General features: G+C 39.2%; 1 protein-coding gene across 3 annotated transcripts in view; it reads right to left on the reverse strand.

The window, feature by feature from the left end:
• Positions 1-321: 321 nt before the first annotated feature.
• The window catches only part of g (adaptor-related protein complex 3, delta 1 subunit-like garnet), a 66,729-nt gene continuing 51,512 nt past the window's right edge, over positions 322-15,538 (reverse strand). For all 3 annotated transcript variants that reach the window (XM_080277068.1, XM_080277067.1, XM_080277066.1), the window contains 11 exons: positions 14,322-14,460; positions 13,112-13,237; positions 10,940-11,072; positions 10,108-10,417; positions 8,739-8,864; positions 7,742-7,969; positions 6,368-6,505; positions 5,849-5,980; positions 5,104-5,271; positions 1,971-2,090; positions 322-856 (listed from right to left, as the gene is read on the reverse strand). In XM_080277068.1, the coding sequence (XP_080133194.1) occupies positions 761-856; positions 1,971-2,090; positions 5,104-5,271; positions 5,849-5,980; positions 6,368-6,505; positions 7,742-7,969; positions 8,739-8,864; positions 10,108-10,417; positions 10,940-11,072; positions 13,112-13,237; positions 14,322-14,460 (1,716 nt within the window). In that variant the 3' untranslated portion in view covers positions 322-760. The remainder of the gene's footprint in view (positions 857-1,970; positions 2,091-5,103; positions 5,272-5,848; positions 5,981-6,367; positions 6,506-7,741; positions 7,970-8,738; positions 8,865-10,107; positions 10,418-10,939; positions 11,073-13,111; positions 13,238-14,321; positions 14,461-15,538) is intronic.

Below are 15,538 nucleotides of genomic sequence, written 5' to 3' on the forward strand. Positions count from 1 at the left end.
TCTTCCATTACACTGACTGCTACGTCATAAGAACAATCCTTCTAATACATCATACCAGCCTGAATCTGAATGAGACAGCCCAAGAATGTGTATGGACAGCAGGTATTAGCACAGAAGTGGTGGTGCGCAGGTGAACAGCACATACGAGGACTGCTGGTAATCAGGGAACAGCTTAACAAGTGTAAGAACAGAGTCTGACTCCTCCCCCCCACACATACACACTTTACACACACACACACACACACACACACACACACACACACACACACACACACATTTTACACACACACACACACAAATAGGAAAGTGATACAAAAACAAAATTTCACAGTTTAAAGCCAGCTCACAGACAGTACTGGAAGATCTACTGTTCCTAAACAGCAAGGCACTGGAGCACCTTATTAAGGATAAAGTAAGAGAGGATAGCAATACTAATCAGGCAGAGAATGTGGCAAGTTTTAAAAAGCCTAAAGATATTCCTGTCACTACCATCCCCAGTTATAATGTTCCCAGGAGAAAGCAAGGCATCAATGAGATTATGATGATTTCCTAACAATACAGTGCACTGATGTGACGTCTGACAGTCACATGCACAGACATCAATCACCAACAATATCATAATCTATAACCTTTTCCATAAAACATGAAAAAAAAAGCACCATATAATATAGTCACTGTACACTATCAAGAAATTTAAACTAAAAAATGGTCAACATAAACTGGAGTTATTACACTGAACTTAGAGCCTCCTTGACAGCTGCTATTTCTGTGTGAGAGAAGTCTTTAAGTGGTCAAGGGTGTTGGAAAGTAACGTCCCCTCTGTACTCTTCCCATCAAGTGTTAAGCGTCCTGATGCCTGGAAAATAAACACAGTACAAGAATACATTTCAGGTTGGCTAGCAGCAATTGCTGATGCAAGATAAACTATTTCATAACTGCAGAGCACATTATGATTTAAAGAGCTTAAAAAAAACAAGAAGTTGTCAAATCATTAACAAATATGCTATACACATCCTTAACTACGCAAACATTCATTCATTCATTCAAAAAAAAAAAAAAAAAAAAAAAAAAAAAAAAAGGGACTAAGTATCCAGACCTATTGTATCCAGATAAATTTTGACTTATCAACACCCTTGATACAACAACAGATTCAGTATCATCACAGTCAAATTCCACATACTGTAATTACAAGTGAGATTAACCACATCCAATCCTCAAAGGAACTGGTTACTGATAGGGCATCCAATAAATCAGAACATACATCCACTTACACATCATTCAAGCTAATGATATTCTTGGCTCCAGGCCACTGCCTAAATCATTCACACTAATCATTTGTCAACTTATTAACTTGCTCCTGCTCAACTCTGGAGTTCTGTATATTTGTGAACTAAAAATTTTAGCTCATTTTGAATGAAGTTTATTTAACAAGGTTTGACTATAAACACACACACACACACACACACATATATATATATATATATATATACAGTATATATACTCATCATTAAATTTCTCCCAAAAGAGAGACCAACACAACAAAACAAGTGCTTGGCTATAAATACAGTATAAATCGAACATTTCGGGAGACAAGATTTAAGTCAGCTTTGTAGCAGCTTCAATAAAAACTACAAAAAGAAATACGGTATATAAGTGCCAGGTTTTCAAAATTCAGGTTTCGTTTTTGGGCAAACAAAACAATGAGAGCAATGTATTCTCCTCTGCTAGATTTTTGTTACGAATATTTTCATTACTTCAATAGCGCATGATGGTAATTTGCCACACAGGTTCTCACATCAACAAAGAAAAATCACAGTAATTGCGGTAACTGAACATGTACTTAGGACAAAGGCTCTTAACACTGAGAGGCATCTGGTGGCAAATGATTTCTACAAGTTCCCCATTGTCTGGAGGTACCATGAATAAAACTGAAAATACTTAAGATTAAAGGGACTGGGACAGTAACCCACCTGGTACTTGAGAAGGAGACACACATGATGACCGTGAAGGGAGCGAGCATAAAGTGAAGCCGTCTGGTCAACACACTCCACTACTGCCAGGCTTCCTCCACTTCCCACCACTTCTAGTGCCTATAACATGATCAATAGTTATAAAAATTTTCATCATAATAATAATCACCATCATCATCATCATCATCATCATCCCCCCACCTCTCTTTCACACCCAAAAGTGAGATGAAGCACAGTCTAAAGAGCAGGGGAGAACACACCATTCCCGAGGAATGGGACAAAAAATCATTCGCTCAATATTCAAATATCCAGAATCCTGACTCCACCTCAATCAGTAAGGAGGTACAAATGTCAAACTTCTTATATCTTCCATCAAGTGATTCAATATTTTCAGGAAATGAGGGTTTAGCTTACTCTTCCTGTTCTTAACCCCTAGGGTACGCAATTCTCCAGCCTCAACTACCCCCCAGGATGCAAAAACAGGCCTATTATTCGATTATGTCAAAGGTTAAAAGTTTTTTTCCCGATTTATAGAGCTTGAATTTACACATCTGAAAACGCAAACCCCACCCTCCTAGACCCAATAGTTACTAAGATATGGCCCTTCAAAGTTTATAATAGTTACCCGTCACAGCCCTGGCGAGAAAGAAAATATGCTGCTCAAACCTGTTTTCTTCAAAAAATACATACAAAAATCACCAAAATAAATTTTCTTTGGTGTGTACAGATGTTATAAACCATTGTAATGTGCTTAGAAAAAAATAAAATGGTGACAAACCCCCCACATATATAAGATAAATAGTAAAAATTGTCCTCCCCTCCTCTCCTCTCCCCATACCTCCAATCCCCTTCCCATCCCTCCCCTCTCCTTCCCATCCCTCCCCTCCCCTCCCCTTTCCCCTCCCCCCCTCCCCTCTCTGCCGAGCTGTTAAATCTAGCTAGGGAAAATGGTCATGAAGCCCCCAATAAAAATATGATAAATAGTAAAAATTATCCTCCCATCCTTTCCCCTCCCCATACCTCCAGTCCCCTCCCTCCTCTTCCCTCCCCTCCTTTCCCCTCCCCATACCTCCAGTCCCCTCCCTCCTCTTCCCTCCCCTCCTTTCCCCTCCCCATACCTCCAGTCCCCTCCCTCCTCTTCCCTCCCCTCCCCCCTCTGTTCCCCTCTGAGCTGTCAAACCTAGCTAGTTTTCGTTCAGTCTTGTTTCGTTTCGTTTTTGAAGGCTCCAACATGCTTGCAGGCGTCGGCATAAAATAACATATCTTTTTCAAGTGGGTTTCGAATAAAGACCGCTAAAATAATTGTGGTGTGCATATCTGTACGCAAAGACACGAATAAATTACAGGTAATGATTCAAAAACACGTGCCATAAGGCGTAAAAAATATGCAAAATATTCGAGGCCGAGGAGGTAAAGATACTGCGTGCTAGGGGGTGGGGGTGGGAGGAGGTGGTGGGATGTGGTAAGGCCAGGAGGGGGTGTATGGGGATGGAGGGATGGGAGGAGACCACCACAAGACACAAAGGAAGGGCCTCAGTGGAGTACAGGGGCATGGAGGGAGAGTAGGGGGGAAATACTCTTCTCCCTGATAACTGGGGGGGGGGGAATGGAGGGATCCACATGGGAGGGGGGGGGATGCATGGGGAGTGGTGGTGGTGGTGGTGGTGTGGTAAGAACGGTGGGAGGTAGGATAGTAACAAGGTAGTGGGATAGAGGGACGTGGCGAGAGGGAGGTGGGGAGTACACCCCCCACCGCCTGGTTACAGGCCTGCGCTCCCCCCTCCGGTGTGTCCAACATGTAGTTCTGATTTGTTAGAAACCATCTATGTCACAGCTGGGGTGGAGCCAGCTGCCGCCAGTTTTTTATGGATGTTGCACGATTGGTGTTGCTCGTCCTTTTAAGAAATTGCGCAAAAAGTTCAATCGATGAGCTTAGTACTTTAGGGATTAAGGCTAGTAATACAGCCAAATCCATGGCTTACTTTTAAACTCCCATATGATATTATTCAGCTTAGGAAAAAATCTCCTGCACTGAAGGGGTTAATGAAGACTATCCCTAACTCTTCCAGTTTGGAAAGTTTCCTCGAAGCTAAATAAAATAAATTTGTAATATAAGAAATAAGAAAAATTACATCATTAAACTGAGAATGGTAAAAGCAAAATTAAAGTTTACAATATGTGCAGATGCCTAATACATTTAACAATTAATCAACCTCCTCAAAGGAAAAACAAACTTTTCTGGCCAAACTATTACAAGCTGTGTTATAACTTGAAGATCTGGTCATTTAACTAAGAAATAATCATTGGCTTACCAATTTCTATGTCTGATTTAATAGCAAGCAGCACAGTACACTCAATCGAATGGCTATTACGTTAAACCAGGGGTCGCCATGACGTTAGTTGCATTTAACTTGTACCCGTGCAACTCAGAGCATTCATTCATTCATCATTCAGTCCTGTGGTGCCCCAAGAGGAGCGTAGGAGCCCGAGGCTAGGCAAGTTGGTCCTGACATTTAAGATGAGAGTGACTGGTCTCACTCATCCCTGAGTTTTACATGAGCAATAAACCTCAATCACCCCTTGGATATAAACCAGCCCATGCTCAATCTGACTGGAGTGCCTTAATTACCCACTAAACCACCAGGCGCCATAATTTGGTTAATTGGTTACCACCCAGCATAGTACCGTAAATGGTTTCCTGGTGCACAGGAAACCATTTGGTTTGTTACTCAATGAGCCAACTCAGAGAACAACAATTATTTTTTTATCATAATGATGACCTACTAGTAAGGTGGTTTTGCACAATGGGAGTTCTGATGCCCTACTAGATTCACATTAACAGGGATGAGAGGTTCAGTTCTGAAAATTTTGTAACTAACCTTGATAATAGGTACTAGTATTTCTGGGATACCCTTTTAAAGAAGCTCCTTGTGTGATACAATGCCCATCAATTTATGCATCACACATTCGTTATTCTTCATAACAACATACCGTATGTCTAAAAACAAAGGCATATTAACATATTACAGTACAGTATATCTGAAAACAAAAGCAGCCTAGGACAAAAATATAATAATTTCCTTAACTAGAACCACTATCTCCAAGAAAAAAAAATTTAAAGAATATCAATTACTTCTGTGAATGAAAGCTGACTTTCTGGAAGGGTGAAGGATGATCGAGAAGAGAGCTGTCCCGAGCTGAGCAAGTCAGTGAATGTGCTTCGACTAGCTGTTTTGCCCGAGAGGAAGGCTGTTACTGGGAATTCAAACCGTACAGGTAAGCTGTTGGTACTTCCATCCGCCTGTGAATTTACAACACTGGTAACAGTAAAATGGTACGACAAATTTTTACAAAAGTGTTAAAAACAATAGGAACAATAAGTCTGCAAGAATATTACATAGCTCAATTTTCTTTTTTCTTTCTTTTTTATTTTTAATCAGTGATAAGTCAGATGAGTGTGATCTTACTTTATTATAATTCCTGTTATAAATCATTACCAAAACCTGTGAAAGTAAAACTCTGAATCCAGCAATGTTTTCTAGTACCGTATTATTTTTTTTGCTGCTTGTTAAACTATTTTATCCTGTTTAGAAGTGCCCCACTGGTGCTGAAAAGATTAATGAGAGATGTCTCAAAGCCCTTTCTGTTTAAAGTATGTTCAAATCTGATTAAACTGTAAGTGTAACACAGAGAATATGTCACAGGACTGGAGGGGGTTAACGTTATATATTACTAACACGAGGGGGTTAATGTTATAAATTACTAACACGAGGGGGTTAATGTTATAAATTACTAACAAGAGAGGGTTAATATTATAAACTACTAAAAAAATGTTGTAGAACTGAAAAAGACCTGGTGACAAAGTAATATAATCCAACCTGAGAGTAGGATAGGGAACCCCTGAGTTTATGAGGGATGGTGTCATCAGCTGCAGTAAATGAGAGGTGGGCATCCTGAGCCTCTCCTCCCTTCACCACCCATGGAAAGCTTACAATTTCTGACTCAGGGTCCTGAAACAGCAACATCACAACATCCACAATCAACAATTTTCAATGAACACGTGCAGCTTCAAATATAAATACTAATGCATTTCATCATGATACATAGAGACAGTTAAGAATGATTTCCAATACCATGTAATGCAATCTGTGGAGCCCACCAAATTTTGAAAATATCATGCATGAATTTCATAATGTACTTCATAAAACATGGAGAGAAATTCTTGTTTGCAACTGAACACTATGTAACCAACCAATACCGGTATTTAACAAAGCAGAAACAACAGAATCCCCAATCAATAACTTTGTGTGGAAGCACAATACAACATGCAACCACTATCAATCTTATCGGTAAAACATAAAGAAAAGTAAATATTGTAAGTAAAATTACTAACTTACCATCCGCACCATCTTCAAAGAAGAAGAATCAGGCAGATTAAGTTGCAGCTTAATAATATTATCAGAAGATTGGTTGAGAAACTTAATGGATACCAAAACTTCACTCATAACTCCATCCATGGCTGCCATTGAATATACCTGAAATAGAAAATGAAAAGTGAAGCATCATCCCTATAAGCTAAAATTATTTATGATCTCTTGTTATGCAAGCAGACCCTGTACAACGGACACTCACTTATCAGGGCATCTCAAGCAGTCCATAACTCACTTGGATATTCTGATGTGAATGATATGTCATGAAAGTTCCTTTCTTAAAAAGATGAAGACACATCAGCATACTTAAAGCATCTGAAATACTTATCATTCAAATTCTACTATACTTCCCACCTCTAAGACAGGGTGTGGCAGGATCCAGAAACAAAGTGCAAAAAGTAGAAAACCATCAGACAGTACGCCCAGAGAACTTGGCCTTTCACTCATCATTATTATTATTTTTATTTTTTTATTTTTTTCTTAAATCATCTAATCCTGTGTTGCCCCATAAGGGGCATATGAGCCCAGGGCCAGGCAAGTTGGTCCTAACATTTAAGATGAGAATGACCAGCCTCACTCATCCCTGAGTGGCATTACGTGAGCAATAAACCCCAAGCACCCCTTAGATATAAACCTGTAGTGGCTCAATCCAACTGGAGTGCCTCAATTACACACTAAACCACCAGGTGCCATGATTTGGTTATATGGTTACCACCCAGAATAGTAAATGGTTTCCTGGTGAACAAGAAATAATCTGGCTTGTCACTCAGTGTAGAGTCACCCACAGACAGAAGAAAAAGGAAAGAATGAAGGAAAGAAAGACAGATGAGGAAGGAAGGAAAGAAGGAAGGAAGAGAGGAAAGGGCAGGCACCTGAGTGCAACACTACATCGAATGAGTGGAAGGTGAGCACCCTCACCGACCACTCCTCCAAATTCTGGCATCATCTTGCAAAGAACACAAGCACTCGTTAATTTGTGTTTATGAAAAAAATTGATACACATCTGAAGAATAATTGCTGTCTTTACAACCAAGTTAAAAGACGGGTGCCAAACCCTTGTTATGCGCTTCACTGTACATACTGTACTTCATCCAACCATACTGACCCCCTGTCGATTCCTTATTTCCCTAGTTATCATACAATAACTCTCATGTAGCACTTCAACTGATGGCACTGTAACACCTAGCTCCGTAAAAAAATCCCATAATTTCCTCATCCTCCTAATAGGAGGATGGTAGACTGCCAGAGATGGGCAGCTTCAGCCTAAAGTCCACTAAGTTCACATAGGGCCACAACTACAACAACAATAACTGTCCAGTTATCATGGCTGCCTGTACTCACAACTTTCAATGTGGTATCTTCTGCCAAGAGCCTGGTGATCGGCTGAGGACTCGTGGGCTGCTGTTCGTCCTGCATCACTGTCCCATTTGTCTCCTCATACTCATCTCGGTTCCGGCTTGCTGCCTCATCAGTCTCTCCTTTGCTCTTCTTTCTAATCCTTTTCCCTGACTTGCCCTTTTCTTTCTTTGCTTTTTTCTCCTTCTTAGATTTGCTTTTTTTGGATTTGTTCTGCAACAAAATTATATCAAGAAAAATCTAAATTTTCAACAACAATATTACAACACAACAAAAAAGCACGACTTGCCATACTTTCCTGCAAATTCCAGAAAATTCAATGATAACATAACACAGTATTAAGGTATTGATCAGTAAAGCATTTGCCAACTATATCTGCACAATAGGTTACAGCTTTAAACATGTCTAACCTGTTTACGCCGAACCTGATTAAACTGAACTTTGGCTATACTGACCATCCTAACAGACAATTTCATGATACTGTATACCTCACAAAAGGCTGATATAGCGATGGGATCTGAGCACCAGACCAAACAAAAAGCAGCTATATACATAATAATTTGTTGCTTTTTCTTTTCTGTCGTTTATTACTGATCGAAAACATATATTTATCTAAATAGTATCTAGATACACAATACAAACCCTCACAAAACTGAAATAAAACCATAAACATGCACAATTCCATTAGGTCTTCACCAAACAAGACCTAGCGCATCATATATTGAAACTAGGTTCATATAGTCGAACCTACTGAACAGTGACTGTATCACACAATCATATATGTTGTCAGCCACTTTCCCCAATTGGTCTGATTAGCAAGGGTTCACTGCACTTCCAACACAATGCAGTACTGTACAGCATGAGGGGGAACTGAAAATACAATATAAGGGTGACGACTGGGCAACTAGTTACCAAACCTGTGGTTGAACATATTCTTACAGTACAGTAGTACCTTTCATACTGGTGGACGCCAGTCACCCACCTGGTCTGGCACAGGTGTGATAGGCACTGGAGGCACTGTGGGCTCTGCTTTGACTTCCTCTCCTTCACCAGAACCCTGCAATGCTGAGTCACTTTTGGACAACCAGAAGTCCAAATCATCTGTTGGCTGAATAAAGAAGATTGCAACAATTCATAAATGTTTTATAAATAAACATTTCAACATTTCAATAAAATAAACGAAAACTGATAATGCAAAACTGGAGAATACTGAAAGACCATAGCAAATTTGTTGCTGTAATAGCTCCTTCATTCAATCATCTATAAAGAAGGAAGTACAAAAATGGGAAATAGGAAGCCATTTACAGTACTATGCTGGGTGGTAACCATATAACCAAAATATGGCACCTGGTGGTTTAGTGGGTAATTAAGGGGTTCCAATCGGATTAAGCCTGGGGAGGTTTATATCCAAGGGATGGTTGGGGTTGATTGCTCATGTAATGCCACTCAGGGATGAGTGAGGCTGGTCACTCTCATCTTAAATGTCGGGACCAAATTACCTAGCCCTGGGCTCCTACACTCCTCATGGAGCAATGTAGGATTGGATGATGGATGGATGGATGGTTAGTTACTTACGGTACTAACTTGGCCTCTAGCTGCTGTCTCACACTCTTGCCAAGTATTTAAACCACAACTGGATGCACCAATTCAAACAGAATGCATGTCCAGCACAGTTTTCTATATTCTATAGGTAATGTTTTTGTTAGTATTGTTCTCTACTAGTTTTCATGTAAACTATAATCCTAGTCGCAACTTAATGAATGACAGTAAAATTGCTGTTAACTGTTTTTTACATAAAAGAAATTAATGCATTCAAGTATTTTCCTGAAAGTCACAACAGCTTTCCTCTTTTCTATCAATTTCTATTACACATTGGTTAGATATTAGTAGAATTAGCTTTCTTCCAAAAGATAATGTCATCATGGACCAATAGCCCTTCTGTTATCTGTTACCTATGACTCTGTCCTGAACAGTCTCAAGTTATCTGATCCAAATTCAAATAAAACCTAAACTTAGAAACTCAAGTTTGATTTGAGTCCAATTCACAAACCTGGGTCCCTATTTCAGTTACATAGTGCTTTTATGGTGGCTGTTTGCTGCTTTATAACTCAACTTTCTTTGGATCCCTTGACAACCTTCCTATAGGAGAAAAATGAGATTTGGACTTTGCAAAAATCTGTATATATATGGAAAAAAATTTTCTTCTTAACATTTTGACATGATAAGTTATCCTTTCCCCCAAAATTTATACTTTATGACCTAGCTGTAAATATGGGAAATATCTCTAAATCACATTTATGGAGGGATGGATGACTAAAATGTTAGGCTTAATATATAAAAGAATTACTTACTTTTTTACTGTCCTCCTCTGCAACTCCATTGACATGATTTTCTAGTGAGTCTTTCTCATTCACAGCCACAGTTCTCACCGAGTCATCTAAATCTAAAATGAGATTATCTTCAGCTTTCTTTGATGCTCTCTTAGCTTTCTTATCTTCTTTCTTTGATTTTTTAATTTTCTCTTTTTTATCTTTTTTACTTTTTACTTTCTTCTTATTAGAACTTTCACTTATAACATTCTGTTCATCCTCCACCTTTGATCTCTGAGATGGAACTTCATAGTGACTTCTTGTTGGCAGCACTTCATTGGGGGCCAGAGGTCTGCAACAAACACAAAACATCTATTCATTTTAAAAGTATTTACTAACTTCAGTAAAAATGTTACAGTATTTATCTATCTATCTATTGCCAGACGCCTCAATCCCGTTTGGGGTGGCCACAAACAAATTGCCTCCAAGTCGCCCTGTCCCCCGCCATTTCACTGCCCTGCTCCCAACTCACACCCCCCTCTCTCATATACAGTATTTACAATTTTGTATTATCATTTTTGTTTGTCAATGGCCACATGCCAAAGCTTCCTGACATAAAATAAATCAGTCTCACACTGAACATCAGTTCTGAGCACGTGTGGCTGCATTCCTTACATAAGAGTATTGTAATGTATGGTAAGCTACCAAGTTTGCAGTTACACATCACTCACAAGGTAATACCTCTCAGGGTCTGTGGTTTTCAAGCACCTACTAGCTTAAAAATCATAAATGTAAATATACAAAGACTTATAATAATGTACAGTATATGTAAAACAGGACAGGTGGTGAGTAGGTGCAACAAAATGGAACTCACTCATCAAGATTGATGTCAAGTGCCCTGTGAGGGTCATCTTCAGGGCGGTCATCAGCATCATTGTCATCTGAGAGATGGGCCCCTTCTGGCATCTCACCTACATCAGTGTTGACCACATGAACCGCTGGACCTTCTTCCTGTAACAGTGACAAACTAAATCACACCTGCATTTCATGTTTCAGAGATTGCTGATTTCAAGCAATGGTTGAGCCCACTCCATCCACTGCTATACTAATCACAAGATTTGTTATAAATCTAACCTCAGTGGTAGGTATATATATATATATATATATATATATATATATATATATATATATATATATATATATATGTTTGTGGTAGATGGGGGCGCTCACCATCCACTCACTCGATGTAGTGCTGCTCTTGGGTGTCTGCCCTTTCCTCTCCATCCTTCTTTTCTTCCATTCTCTTCTGTCTTTCTTTCCTTCATTCTTTCCTTGTCCTTCTGCCTACAGGTGACTTTATACTCCCCCTTCTGCCTACAGGTGACTTTATACTCCCCCTTCTGTCTTTCTTTCCTTCATTCTTTCCACTTCCTTCAGCCTGTGGGTGACTCTACACTGAGTGACAAGCCAAATGGTTTCCTGTGCACCAGGAAGCCATTAACTACGCTGGGTGGTAACCATATAACCAAATTTTGGCGAGTGGTGGTTTAGTGGGTAATTATTGCGCTCCAATCAGATTGAGCCGGTGAAGGTTTATATCCAAGGGTTGGTTGGGGTTGACTGCTCATGTAATGCCACTCAGGGGATGAGTGAGGCTGGTCACTCTCATCTTAAATGTCGGGACCAACTGCCTAGCCCCGGGCTCCTACGCTCCTCATGGAGCAAAGTAGGATTGGATGATGGATGGACAGATGGATATACAGATAGATAGATAGATAGATATAAGATAGATAGAAAGACAGATATAGATAGATAGAGAGACAAATATAGATACAGATAGATGGATAGACACACACACACACATATATATATATATATATATATATATACTGTATATATATATATATATACAGGGTGTAACGCGATGTATGACAAAAACTTACACCAATGATCTATCATGCAATTTTGAGTATATTTGTTCTATAACACATACTCTCTGCAACCCCAGTTCAGTAACCAGCATTCAGCTGTTTAAGTGTAAAAGTTTCGTGGCTTGCATGTGCCACTGTGGGAGAGCTTTGCAGGGCGACGGGAGACGAGTATTATTAGCTTATACTGTACTGTACATAAAAATTCCATATCCTACCAGTACAAACGAGTTTTAAGAAGAAACTTTACGTAGTCTATTGATTCTTTAACATCAAGTCATGCATTCCTGCAATTCTTTTACACAAAACGACTGTAAATTAAGGATTATATTGCTTCTGAGGGAGTAGAGAGGGAGGAGAGGGGCTGGTGCGTTGTTGACAGTTATGTAATGTTTGGTTTGTTGGATATTGCTACCAGCATTATCATAACACCCACAACTCATTCAATGGAAAAACATTGTTGTAAAGGGAGATTAGTCTCACTTTAAGTCAGGAAGAATATTATTTATTACAATTTTTCTGCTGCAAGTAAACGTGGCGCCACTGGGTATCTCCACCTGTATTCCTCTCTGCAGCACTAGCATTACCATCGCAGAATCTGTAAAAGTTGACGATATCTGCATATTCTTCATCGCTGTACATACGTGGCATGCTGTTTCATGAACATGTGAAGCTGAACCCAGTGAACAGTTGAACGCGGAGAACAGTATTTGAAATGTGTGCCTCGCCTGCAGATTTTCTCGTTCAAATGACAGTGGACGTAGGGTTGCCAAGCCCTTATCATCAATCTCGCTAGTTTAGTCCTGAAAACTTGCTAGAATGTCGCCAGATAGTAAACAATGCAAAACATCGCTAGAAAATATGATTAAATCTCTAGAATATCACCTAAAAATGGCAAAAATATCCGGAGTGTAGCTAGACATCATGTTGTCAGATGTTAAATAGTGCCATAGGTAGAAGCAAAAAATAGGTCTAACAGCATAGTCATTACATTGGCAATCCTGTGTCACTGCTCTCATGTCATCATCATATGAAAGAAATGGTATATATATATATATATATATATATATATATATATATATATGTGAATTAAGTGTCTAGTGTTGAAAAAATGAGACTCGCCTCGTCACTACTAGAGTGAGTTTGTCCTTTTCTTTTACTTCGCTTCTTGTGTTTCTTGTGTCGCTTTTTGGTTCCCTCTTGCCAACCATCAACCATCTGGTACTTGTCCAGTGAAGTCATACCTGATGTTAAAAAAAAAAAGGTACTGCAACATATATTCAACAGTGATAAAATTATTTTAAAAATGCTGTATATCAATATTATCACTAAAACAGTTCCAACATCCAATAAGTTTCTACAAATAATGCCACAATACTAAAGATTTAACTACACATTTTATTTCTTTGGATATGCAGACTCTTCCACTTTTATTCCAGCTCCTGGCTGTCCTCCTCTTTTTATTTCCCTTGTACAGCACTCTTTGAAATTTTAAAAGAGGATAAGGCTTTTACTTAGTCTAAAACTGCCACCTCTCCATCATGAATGCTGCACTGTGATAAGAAATCAATACTAGAGTATAGTGGTAACTAAGAAGAACTGGTACAGAGAGAATGCAGAGCTCTAGTACTATCTTCTGTTGCCAATGAGCACAGTACAATTAGCTGAAAGACACTAAAAGACTGCCAAGCTGTGGGAGAATTATTGCACAAGGGGATAGAAGGAAGGGGATAAATGTAACTTGTTTACTGTTGGTAAGTACTGGTATAAAAAAATAATAAGTGATAGAAACACAGTTAACTGCATAATCTGGTAAACCGAAACATGAGTAAACCTGTGTCTATTGGACACTCCCTCTGAATTTTGTGGTTTTCCATTTTCATATTTGTGAATTTTTTCTTCCCTTCATGTACACCCTCCCAAAAAAGTATCGGCCCCTTAGGGTACAGTGGTTGTGAAAATGAACGAGTTCTGTGGACACACATGGATCCATAAATCTTGCGCCTCAAACATATACCACTCAGTATGTGATTTTTTCTTCTTGTTTCTTCTTTGTTTTTTTTTTTCTAGTCCTAATAATTTACCAAAGATAATATTTTCACTTATAATCACAGGATGCCATAAATCACAATGCTTCGCCCATGTTTCTGAATGATACGTGCTGTCAGAGGGCCGATACTTTTTTGGGAGGGTGTACACAAAACTGAAATGACACAAAATATGTAAGCAAACTTCAGAACTTCAAAGGTATATCACCTTTTTCAACATATACATATTGTTACTGAGCAGAGTAAATAATTACAACAAAATACATAATGATCCACTGACCTGGTATTTTTAAAGGAACATCCAGATATATAGCCTCTATGGGAACCTCTTGCTCTGGCCGACTGAACCCTTGAACTGGTGCTGAAGCCTTGACATAGTATGGGTTGCTGGCCTGTTCTGCCCTCCTTGCATCACGCAGCTAAAGAAATATAGTCTTCAAACAGTACACTGACATGCCACAATAGCAGTGGCTGTAGTAGTTCCAACCACAGACTCATCTGTACATGAACCCAGTGGACTGTAGGTTGAAACTGCCCTCTCCTGTAATCCACCATCCTCTTCCAAAGGGCAGGGAGAGGTCTGAGTGATGTCTGTACAACTGGGAAGCAAAGGCACCTGGTTATACCAGTGCTACTGCAAGAAGGCATCCCTCTCCAACACCAACACACTGTACAGTACCACAAGAAAGGATCCCGACAAAAATATACCTAACAGAGCCTGTTGGGTTATCAATGGTTGGAATTGTGAGGATTATCCAAATTCAAATACAGTTACCATTATTATACTATTTTTAACCCTAGTTCAGTAGCGTCGTCCAGGATTCCGAATTTAGGCCTACTTTGCATTGTGGAAGAGACGCTCCAAGGCCTATGGCGCTCAGCTGCCATGACATTTCAGTTTGTACTCTGTCCTGTGTGTGTGAGGTGTGTTCGTGTTGCTCCCGTTTTTTCCTCATCTGCTGTAGCCAATTGTCCAGTATTCTGTACAATGCTATTAAAATAGGACCTTGTGAGTGTGTCTACGAAACATATACTGTAAAATGTCGAATTTTGTCTAGGGAGGCTGGAGTATATCGGGGGACATCTGGACTTCATGTGTGGCACAAGTCATCATCAGGCAACACTGTGGCTGGCAGTGGTGAAAAGATTACAAGGATGTAGCATTGTTTCTCATTTTTACACTTTTTTTTTTTTCTTTCTTTTTATAATGTTGTTTTAGTTAAATACATTTAGTTCCTAGTTCCTAGAGTTAATATTAGCATCTAATTTAGGTGAAATTTTTTTGAAATAAACTGTACCATTCCTATATGTATATTTCTACCCCCAAAGTTTGTCCAGGATTCCGGACATTGCTAATAGGCACGTGATGCTGACAACGCTACTATTTATGGATTAACAACCTACAATCCATATGCATCCTTAACCCTTTAGATCCGATGGTCTGAAGGGACAGCAGACCCACGAAGACTGTCAAAATTAGCCAAAAAATGATATTGT

This window comes from Coenobita brevimanus, chromosome 68, assembly GCF_032717465.1.
Source record: "Coenobita brevimanus isolate Jiangsu-jjx chromosome 68, ASM3271746v2, whole genome shotgun sequence".
In the NCBI taxonomy this organism is placed as follows: domain Eukaryota; kingdom Metazoa; phylum Arthropoda; class Malacostraca; order Decapoda; family Coenobitidae; genus Coenobita; species Coenobita brevimanus.